Below are 11,742 nucleotides of genomic sequence, written 5' to 3' on the forward strand. Positions count from 1 at the left end.
TTTCTTCAGTTCTGTCTGAAAATGGCAGTGGATTTCTTGCCTCAGCAGGCTCTCCTTGGGAGGACATGCCCATTTACTGCTCCAGCTCAGCTCTCCTGTGCTTGCATACTTGCCACATATTTTGGGAGTCACAAAGCATTGCCTCAGCTTTCTCTCTCACAGGACCAATATTTATGCAGTCTGTGAGAGTGTCTGTGGGCCTGGGCTGAAGGAAACCAAACATGGACCTGTTCCAAAGGCCACTCATGTCAATGGGAAAATTCCCCTCTATGTTTGTGTACTTTAGGTCAGACTTTGTATGCTGAAAACATGAAAAACTCCCCTTAGTGGTCCAACAGCAGCATTAGGAAGATGTCACAAAGCACTTATAAGTTCTCAGTTTTCTCACTGCCATTTTGACAACTTTTACATAAATTAAAGCATTTTTAATGTATCAGATATTACAGCCATAACACCTTCAACCCCATAAAGCACCACTACAAAATAGAAATATTTTACACAGAAAATTTCTGCAGTCTTTCAACACAGAGTTTTCAAGTAAAAAAATCTCTCCTTTGTTAACTTGAATTCTGCCACATTACTTCAATGGCAATTTTTACTTGGAAACACACAGAATAACATCCACAGAGATGTATTTTTTGGACTTTCTGTTATTACAATAAAATGTTATATAAAGCTCAAATTACTAAAGAAAATTAAAGAAGAACATACAAGGCAAACCAAGCACTCTCCAAACATGGCTGGATTAGACACAAAGCAATGAAATATAGCAGTGTGCAGAAAGCACAGCCTGTAGAAACTGGGCATATTATGGGAAGAAAAAAAATCAGTCACCCGTGCAAAATTACCCCTATTGGCCATCTGAGAGCTGACAATGAAGTCAACTGTAAAGGCAGCTGAGACCAGCAGACTTCACCCAATTAAAATATCTGGGGGAGGGAGAAAAAATAATCAATGTATATATATGTGTATACAGATATTTGGCAAAAAGCCACCACTCCAAATTTAGTCATGGTTTATATCTTAGCTGCCCACTTCAGGAAAACCATGATAAAGTTATTTTCTCTGTGTCTGTACACTTGTTTTGGTACACACAGACAGATTAAACCAGGAAATGTGTCCTTCTGAACTGAGTAGCAAGTAAATATCTCTAATAAAGAGAAGAAAATGTAGATTAAAAAAATCTCGTGAATTATTTTTTTTATCTGAACTTCAAAAGCCAGGAAATGCTTGTTCCTAACATAGGTGCATACACCTACTATACACCAGTCTCTCTCACTGGATGTAAGGTCCAGGGTTATGTTGAACAATGCTATCATGTTATTAAATTTACATGACAGGCTTTTATGTTATCACTGTTTTTCAGATCAGGGGAACAATGTTTTATTGGTTTCTTCATATTTCTTTCATAAAAATGCTAAAGAAGGCTGGGAAATGATGCTGCCAGTTACTCAGACTATCTATGCCAGAAAAGTAAAATTTCAGAGGGATCAGAACATAATCAGAGCTCACTGACTTTCCTGGCCCTGATTCAGTACACAGAGCTTGATTACTTGCAACTGAGCTTCAGTGCTGCTCAACCAGAAACACACTGGAAAATGCTGACAAAAGGCAACTGTGGTGCTCATTAGCATATTTATAGGATTACAAAACACTCCCAGCTCTAATTCTGTTTCTCCACTGGTTCTATCAGCCTCCAGTGGAGGAGCAGCTCCATCACTTTGTGTCCCAGCAAGTGCCCAACAAACGTGGGCTGGTTCTGTGCTCAAACTCCACGTTCCTGCCCTCTGAAAGGTGCAGCTGTCCCTTGAGGCAACAGAAATGTCTGCCATGTGATATGGAGATCCCAGTCAGCACTGGAGCTGCTCCTTCCTCTGCTTTTGAAATCTGCTGGGGGAATTGAAGGTTCCCAAGGGATGGAATATTTTGTCAGCACTACTGGTAACATGCAGAACTCAGTGCAAGGCAAGGTGCCTATACTAAGATGTCACAGCTGTTATTACACTAAAGCTGGAAACAAATTCAAATTTTACAAGCTCCTTCACTGACAAAAACTAGGTTTTGAAGGTATAAGGTTTGCATTTAAAATTCTGAAAACTGATGCAGCATTTAGGTCTCATTAGGGAAAAGTAGGCTGCAAGATCTCATTTAGAAATGCATTGCACAGAAAGTGAAGCTCATAAGACTGTGGCTTTGGCTATTCTAAAAAATTGAGCTTCAAAGAAGAAACTGGAGGCACTGGAGGAGAGCCAAAAAAGTCATTCTCAAGTATGGAATATATTAAAAAAAGCTGGATCCCAGATAGAACAAAAACAATAGTGCTCTGGGGGTTTTGTGTTTTGGTGGTTTTTTTAAGCATCAGGACTGCTTGGCACTGATAAACCCATCTCAACAGTTGGGATGAGGATGCTTCCCATCAAAATTTGACCAGCACTTTTTAGCATATTGTGTCTTATATATTCTTAATCCTGTTAAAAAAATTAAAACTCCTTTAAAAATAGAAATGGAAATGACAATAAAAAGCATAGAATCAATTACATTTAAGTGCGATAGCTGGAAGGATATAACAATAAACTATTTATGACAAATCCAGGACATAATAATAAATTCTCTTTTTTTATTCTTATTTTATATTGCAGCCTTTCACTTTGCTCCAATAATATTTACTTCAGAAGCAGCATTTTTAAATCTGTAATTTTAGGATAAGATCACAAAAAGTAGTTATTTAATAATTTTAATAATTATTATTTTAAGAGCCTAGTTGTTTAGAGGATTTAAGATGAAGGGTATCAACTTAAGTGGGACTCTGACACTCCAGTGTCCTTGTGGAGCTGTCACTCTGTTATTTAGGAGCACCACCACTAACAGAAGCTATGAGTCATCCAGGCTGTGATTCCACAGTGTATTTCTCTTGTTGGCAAAGCTGACTTAAGCAGTTCCTGCCACCACCTCTCTATCTTAGCAGCTCATTTGTTCTATTCACCTTGCCCTGAGCCCTTCATTTTAATCCCTTGTTTGTGCCAATACACGGGTTTGCCACTCTCCAAGGTGAAGCAGACTGGAGAAATGATCTGTTTTCAATAATTGTACAAAGCCTCCTCACACATTTTGGCAGAGAGATTCCTAACCCAGAGCAGGGCCCTGATCAGAATAATCAAGCATCCTAACAAACAGACAAGGTGGTACCAGGGTGCCTACAGGCAGGGTGGGGTGAAGTACAGGAGAGAGCAGGGAATGTTTTGTTCAGCTTTACTTCCAAGAGAAATGTCTGAAAACTGTGATCTTAAAGATTTTATCTTTGGTACAAACATCCATCCTCACAAACCCACGGTACCAAAATGGCTGAACTGGCCAAGGGCTCTTCTGTGTGCCTAAGAAAGGGGTTCAACAACCAGGCTGCAGCTCATGCTCATTTTACAAAGCATTAAACCACAGCTTTAGATGGGCAACTTGTTGGCAAGGACTGAGTTTGACAGAATGAGCAGATGTGTCCCTGCAGAGCAGGTTTGAACAGCAAGCTGATGGCTGAAGGTACCAGAGCTCAGATGAAATGGGTCATTCTCCAAAGGGGTCTTGTACTCAGAAATGTCCTACCCAGCTCTGACCACCTCTCAGGGAATCAAAGTTAACCCTTTTGACACAATTGCCACCTTATCCACAAAGACCTGTGATAAGGAGCTTTCCTCTTGTTCCATTGGTGTCTCAAGGTTCCAAGTGTCACAAGTCAAGAATTCAATGAAGCTCAATTTCCACTTACATCATGTGAAAAAGTAAATGTATCTACAAAGATACATTAATCTCTATGTTTTCACCAATGACCAATCCAGATTTCAGTTAAGTTTTCAAATTGAAATTTTTCTTTATTATCTGATCCCTGTTAGTTTCTTATTCCCTCATTGTGGACTAATCCTTTGCTTTTCTCACACAGCAGCTGTATTTAAAATAAATGCAGTCTCAAGGACTTTAGCATTTCTCTCATAACTATTGTGCTGTTTGGTTCTAAGAAAATAACAAGGAATATATGATTGAGGCTGCCAAAAACAAGTGCTTGCTTCTCAAAGTCATAAATGTCTGCAGAAATGCATCCTGATGCCAAGGATTGTTACAGGTATCTCAAAAGCAGCTGCTTACAGTTAGAGAAGAATTTCTTGACTACACTCTCAAAGATTTCCATAGGGGGAAGCAGCACTGAAAAAATTGCTTTACTCCTTAGTACAAAGATGTTCATAACACTACCAGACTATTCAAATGTCCTTCATTCTACAATTAAAATGTTTAGGAATTTGAAATTAATTTATCTGTGAACAATTCTGGTACAAAATACCTTGTAAGTAATACACTGGCCAGTTAGAAACTATCACATAGTTCTTTGTTGCACACAGTAAAGGGCATTTTTGAGGGCACAACTGCAACATATTGAGGCTCTATAACTTCTTTGGAATAGCAAAAGAATAAAAGGAAAAAAATTATTCTGAGTACTGCAATAACTTACTGGTCCTTTAGCCAGTCCTTAACAAAAGGAATGGAAAACAATTCTGTGAATGACTCATCTTTCCTCTTTGGATTCTTGCTAAAGAAAAAGGAAAACAACTCATATTAATTTAAATTTCAGCTATTCAATTTGCAAATTAGTGCCTTGGAATCACTGAACATACTTAGTAGCAAGAAATATGAATAACTTACTTGTATAACCACTCAGTTAGGAAATCAGTGGGAATAAATTTGGTTCTTTTTTCCTAAAGACAGAAGACAGTTTCAAATTATTTATTATTTTTGGATTGGTCAGATGTATAAGATAAATTGACTGCTGTTTATTAAATAAAATATACAGTACATTACTCTGTCTACTCTTTATTGCTACTGCCAAAAGTCAGTGGTTCAGCCAAAATTTTAGAAATTTTGTGGAATGATTTCAGGACAAACTATGAGTGAGAAAATTCTACATATGTTATCTTGATATTTACTGCAGTATATCTAGAACAAAGACCTCTGAATGTTGCTGCAAGTGGCAACGTCATTGTGAAGAAATTAACAGAACTCATTCAAACATGAAAATATGTTGTAAATTCCTTGCCATTTTGTTTAAAGTTCTATTATCACACTCCAAATACTTCATTTCTTCCACAACACAGAGGGAACATTGATTGGATATTGGCTCCTCCTGCATGGACCCAGCTTGAAGATGCTGTGAATGCACACAGCAGAGTATTGTGTGGCTGCTCTGACCAAAGCATCTGCTGGGTGGTCCAGGAAGGAAGGCAAAACCAAAGGAAGGCTTTTGTCTGTCCACAGCCACAGAAACCATGGGCATTACAGAGAACCAGGTAAAAATTCAAAACCTGGAGCTTCACAGCAAATCATTTGTGCCCTTTGCTCCCAGTTCTCAATCTTAACCAACAAAGAGGATTTTACAAAATGTTTTGCAGCAGGTTGTCCTTGGGGACTCGTGCAGCCAGTACCACAGCCAGCCATTCAGAGCCTGAATTTTGATAAAACCAGCATGGAGCAGGAAATCCTTTTTTTTTTTTAAGCATTTCCTCTGACATTCTATCTTGACAGATTGAATGGATAAATGATACAGGTGCTCATGCTGCTTATCACAAACCACAGTAACCATAATATGGAGAATAGAACATGGAGCTCTGGGTGGAATACCAGAAGAACTTGATCAGTACCTTCAGAACCCTCTGACATGAGATGTGCTCTGGATGCACAAAGTCACAGTGAACCCTCAAAGACACTGAGCCCTGCAGCCCCAGGGCACCAAGTGCTTCATCACAATAGCAGCCACTGCTAAAAAGCAAGCTCAGCTCCCATCCCAACACCTGCCCTGTCAAACAGGAGATTCAGCTGTAATAATTGCTTTTTAGGAAAAAAATTCACACTGGTCCAAAGCTTTTGTGAAACTGCTTAATGTCACAAAAGAGGCTGAAGTCTTGACTAAAAGAGGTTAAGATACTACTACCACTTGCTAAGGAAAATACAATAAACATGAAAATTGAAAAATGACTTTATTCTATGCATTATCCTCAGATGTGAACAGAGAGGCAGAAAAAATGTTCTACATAGTATAATTCTTTCAGTTCATGGTATAGGTCATAATCTGGGGGTCAGCCACAGGTGAAGTGGAAGAGGAGCATGGTGTGAGGTGCTGGCTGCCAGGGAAGAGCCCAGGGCAGTCACACAGCTGGGGATGACAAGTGTGAAGTTTAGTGCTGGACTGCAGGGTAGTCCTACAGGATACCCAGGAAATCTTTTAATTTTTTAGAGAATTTTACCCTTGATAGAAATACAGTCTGACTCCAATAGAAGAAAAAAAAAAAAGACAAATAAAAAAAAGAAAGCAGAAGAACAGAGGATGAAATCATCATAAAACAATTATTAATCCTGAGCCATACATGCCTTTATTATCTGTTTTGTGACAACCAAAGCTTTAGGGTTCAGGTAGGGCTCCATTAAGTGCTTGGCTGGGAAGAAAACACAGCTCCTCATGCAGTTTTCACACTTATGTTGATACCAAATGCTGTTCCAAGAAGCCCAACACCTAAACTTTAAGAGACCAATACCTTCACTGCAGAGCTTCCTGAGTCACTTCAAATGTTAAATGGACAAATCCTGACCTGCCCAGAATCTGCAAGCAAACAGCAGAGTCTGATTGTGACTGTACAGCTATTCTCAATCACAGGATGAAAATGGGTCCCATTACTTAGGGAATTGTTTCAGAGAATAAATTCTACACTTTGACAACAAAATTCGATTTAATCTAGCAGTTGTAATTTAATCTGTTTTAAGTAAATTGCTTTTCCTTTGCAATGGGAAAAAATGATCAGAACAGGGTTCTCAAAACAGCCAAAGGAATCAAATTCATCTTGTTTTATCCTTCTTAGCAGAGAGGAATTCAATCAAGCTGAATATTTTTTATCTTATTTTCTTTTCCAGGAAACAGTTTATTTTGCTAGTGAATTAAATCATTAGTTGCACAGCAGGCAACATTCATAAAGGGAAAAAATTACATAAATTGACCTGCCTTTGACACATTCCTCCTATGCTGCATGAATCTGGATAAAAACAGGAAATATCTGTACAATGTGCATTGTTAACCTGCAGATGTGTTTATAAACTGTTTATATTCAGAATTCATTTTCCATTTTTCAGTTTAAATATGATGTGCTTGGTAATAATCATGAAAATATACTGTTGATCAGAAGATGGCAAAGTCATTAGGAAACCTTCTTCCATTCCTTTTCCCTGATCTATTATAATTTTAAATATATTTCATTACAGAGCCTTATACAGCTTCCTCCTTCTGTGATAGCTAACTAGAAAGAAAAGTCAGAGTTATTCTAATAAAAACATTTATACATTGTTCAGTTTAATGCTGAAAAATGAATGCATTAGTTGGTTCTCATGAAAGGAAAGATTTAAGAAAATAGTCTTTCCCCTGTAGGCATTTTACAGCAGATGGGATAAAACACAGGAGAACTTAGGGTAGGAAAAAAAAAATCAGTGAGGGAATACACTGGGCAACCTAATAGGTTTCTTTCATCTCTAATTTAAAAATGAAGCTTCTGCAGACTGCTCTCATATTTATGTCAGTTTGAAGTCTGTACATATATCTAGCAGCTGGTGGTTTTTCTGGGCTTTAGCTTTTCAGATTTTTTGTATGCATCACATAATGCAAGAGAGCCTATGTTAAATTAAATGTATAAATTGTTATGTTTCTTTATCACCTTTCAAAAAAGATCTTTCCTACACAAATCCCTGCTTCCAGCATAACCATTTCCCTTTCCTGACTTCCCATGTGATTGTACAATTCTCCAGACATGGATGCACCTTCTCTGGTCTCTTCTTTGAATTCCCCTGTTGGCCCTAGAATCTGATTTTCTTAACACAATTTCAATTGCTCAAAAGCTCTCCTATTTAACTTTTCCTGCTCTTCTCATTCATCTTCATTTCCTTTCAAAACATGAAAACCTTTAGTCCCTCTCATCAAAATCCCACTCTTCATTGTCTCTCACCATTCCCTCTCTCTTCTCCTGGGCTCATTCCACATTGATTACAGTCATTCCCCCCTTCCCTTCCAGTGCTTCTTCCATTTATCTTCCACTGGTTTATTCTGTACCACTGCCCTTTACAGGCTTTAGGGACTCATGTCTAGCCAGAATTCAAACCCAGTATTCTTTTCATCACAATTAATCCTCTTCATGTCCTGTTGTCTCATGAATTCCATGAATCTTTTCGATCTTTGTTGTCCTCTTATTTTTGGAAGCTGTATTCCAATGTGTTTATCACAAGAACCTTTCTCCCTGTTCCTACTATGGGTTTGTAAGGACTCTGCTTTTGATCCTAAAATTCAGTTCAAGTTATTTCATTAGCCATTTTAACCCAAATTATAGCAATTGGGTTTTTTTTCCCCTCCAAATCCATATGGAACTACATATTCCTTACCAAACTAAAGGATAACTAAAAATCACATATTTATGCCAGATAAGGAAACAGAATGTGCAAGATCAAGCACCTGGACAACAATGGAAAAGAACATAAATATTCAATTATATGGCAAGCATGAAGAGCTATTGTTTTCCTAGTTATTGTTCAAAAGGAGGAAGAAATGAGGTCACAGTGGAAAACTATCACCTGACCTCAGCTTGCCTTCCTGAGCTTGGCTCCCCAGCAGCAGGGCATCTCTTCACATAAGTGGGTTTTCTATAATCATCAAGTTCATGTAGAATGTAATCTGTTCTGAATTACTGGAGAGAATAACATTTAAAACCAGATCCAAAACAAAACCCCTGATATGTTATATCCTATTATTATGGATGGTTTTCTTGCAAAAGACCAAATTTAAAAAATACTGCCTGTGAAAGAAAAGGCTGTAACTTCCTGCCAGTGATTTGAAATGAAAACTACAAACTAACCTCTAAACACTTCTCCTTCTCTACTTCATGCAGAAGTGCAGCCAGTCCTGGCAGGAGCACTGGGAAGATGTAAAACTCCAAGAACTCTCGAGGAGAACCTGAGCAAAACAGGACAGCCTTCACTCACAGCTAAGCACGTGGATCTCACAAAAACACCACCATTAGATATCTTCAAGTCAGTACCAGTCATTTTATCAATACCATCACAGCTTGGACAAAGCAGATTCATTTCCTTCACCAACAGCCACTGGTCTGTCCTCACTTCTCATCAAACACAACACAAACTTGGGTAAATTTCAATGTGCACCACCACTGCAAACTCAGTGTGCCTCAGAGATGTCAGATTCAGTTTTAAGTGAAGAAACTCAGACACCAGAAGCAGTTTAGTCACAGAAGTGAAAAGCTCTGTGAATTAATTTACCCTGACAGGAAGAAATTAGCCTGTGCTGAGCTCAGTGCTGCTGCAGTTAGACCACTTTTGTATCTCATGCCCTTTACAATCTGCATCAGCAGAGTTAGTCATAAAACTGAATTTCTAGACAGAGGAAAAACCAAAGGTTATATTTTAGTGGTGCTGTGATTTCTCTGTCATAATTGCTTCATACTTGCCAGATCCTTCAGAGATTTTACCATGACTCCATGTACCCAACCTTTCCCCTCTCAGAGGGCTGTCTGGGCTGGCACTTCTCCCCATTCAGGCAGCACTCAGGTTTTGGTGTGATCAGCAAAGACTAAATCATACAAATGCTCTCTTCTGGCAACACAGCTGAAACACTGAATTTATTCTCAGCTTTATACCTTTAATTGGTTCATATACTGCCAGAAAATGCTCATAATTGGGAGGACACTATTTATATAGAAGACAAGGGTAACACTGCTTCTGACTTGCACCAGGAATTCCTAATGAGCAAGAATTAATGGAAGAGAACACAACATGAAGGGCTAAAAGGCATAATAAAAACACACTGCTGCTTGGTAAATTTATTATAAAGTAAAAGGATTGATAAAAGTGGAAGAACAAAACTTCAGAGCTGCTTCCATTCTCGTCTGTAATCAGATGGGAAAAGACAGAATTTTGACAGCAGTTTTCAAATTCAATTGTCTTCTTAGTCTATTGATCCTAGTTTTGCATTATTAAATCAGAGGAAGAAATGCCTGCCATTTCTGATTTAAGTGCCTAAATAAAAAGTCACTTATTCAGAAGAGCACAGAACTACCTTAGCTGGTAAAGCTATTGGTTTGTAATGCATAATTTGGATTTTCTTCCACTGACCAAGTGGCCAAGCTGGCTCCCTGATTTCAGACCAGAGGCCAAACCGTGCAAATTCCACACCAGCAAATGTCTTGGTCCTGTTAACTCTCTAAATGAAATAAATTACAAATCCTTGCCATATGCAAGAGATAATCCCAGCAGGGCTCAAGATCATATACTGCTACTTACATTTTTTTGGATCAGGGGGTTCTCCAGGGGGAGTTTCCCCAAGCACAGGTGGCAGATATTGGGCTGCAGGGGCAGAAAAAAGTTGTTCCACAGGAATTTCTGCTTCCAAAGGCACCTGCTCAAAAGAAATGTATCCTGTATAAATACCCCAATAGACTAGCCAAAAAAATACAAACCAATTAAACAGAAAAAAAATTACAAGGTCAGTTAAAAAATATGGCATTATAATTTCTAATTCAAATATTGTATTATTTATGTATTTTCTGAACACTTGAAAATATAATAATTACACTTAATTAATAATATACCTAAGTAATAATATAAATAACTACATTTTTACAACTTCTGCAGTTTCCAGCACAGTAAAATCACCCAAACCTAACAGAAGGCACATGACTCCCTTTTACAGAATATGGTGAGATATCACAATTTTTAAAATATTTTATCCATTGTAAGAAATTATTTGTAAATTAATACTGGTAGCATTTTCTGAATAAGTACTTTCCATTCAGAAGCTTAAATATCTCTTTCACATTGTTCAGAAGTCCTGAAATTCACCTTTTAAAGAAAATAAACTTTTCTTGTTAGCATTACTCAAGTTGCTTTAAATACAAGCAATTATTTGGAATATTACATTTGTTGGTTCAAATAAACTATTCGAAAAATAGTAATTTTGTTTTCATTTTATGAATGAGTCTACCCTATGGGTACCTAATTTTCACATTTCATTGTTTAAAATATTTTCAATCCATCTCTATGCAGATGTTTTACTTGAATTCAACTCACTGATTCTTCTTTTGATTCGGGATCTTCTTTTGATTGAGGAACATCTGAAAATTGAGGCTGTTCCTCTTCATGCTCTGAAAGTTAAAAAAAAGTACAATATTTACCAGGAAACCCTAAAAATATATTTATTTCCCTCCTAAAGCAACATTATTTTAGAAGGCATTTATTTAGGCTTGAAAAAACAAAAGTTAGTATGCAATAGATATTTGTTTAACATGAAATCTAACGTTTTAAAACAAGCAAGAACTTTAGACACTCTTGTCATGTCCTTTCAGCTTTAAGTCAAGTGCAAGGTTCTTACTGACAAAAGAACCCTTTATTGGGAAAAAGGTACCAAAATAATAATTCAAAATATTTCAACACAGGTAGAATGCACTGAATCAACCACTGTTTTTACTAGTAGACAATACTTTTCTAGTTGACAATCATAGCGGATTCCTCTATGAGCAATTAAGTCCCATAGACATTGTTAAGTATTAATGTCTGCAAAATAAAATAAAATATAATAAACAAAAACCCCAAAGAACTAAAAGCTGTACATGACCCTCAAGGATACGGAGTGACTCAGGCTGAGAAAAATAAAGGAACTTGAACTGG

General features: G+C 37.4%; 1 protein-coding gene across 1 annotated transcript in view; it reads right to left on the reverse strand.

The window, feature by feature from the left end:
- Positions 1-11,742, reverse strand: part of IQCK (IQ motif containing K) — a 37,533-nt gene that overhangs the window by 24,926 nt on the left and 865 nt on the right. The window contains exons 2-6 of the mRNA XM_077186708.1: positions 11,146-11,219; positions 10,360-10,474; positions 8,919-9,016; positions 4,684-4,736; positions 4,493-4,570 (exon numbers count right to left, since the gene is read on the reverse strand). Of these exons, the coding sequence (XP_077042823.1) occupies positions 4,493-4,570; positions 4,684-4,736; positions 8,919-9,016; positions 10,360-10,474; positions 11,146-11,219 (418 nt within the window). The remainder of the gene's footprint in view (positions 1-4,492; positions 4,571-4,683; positions 4,737-8,918; positions 9,017-10,359; positions 10,475-11,145; positions 11,220-11,742) is intronic.

This window comes from Agelaius phoeniceus, chromosome 16, assembly GCF_051311805.1.
Source record: "Agelaius phoeniceus isolate bAgePho1 chromosome 16, bAgePho1.hap1, whole genome shotgun sequence".
Taxonomy (NCBI): domain Eukaryota; kingdom Metazoa; phylum Chordata; class Aves; order Passeriformes; family Icteridae; genus Agelaius; species Agelaius phoeniceus.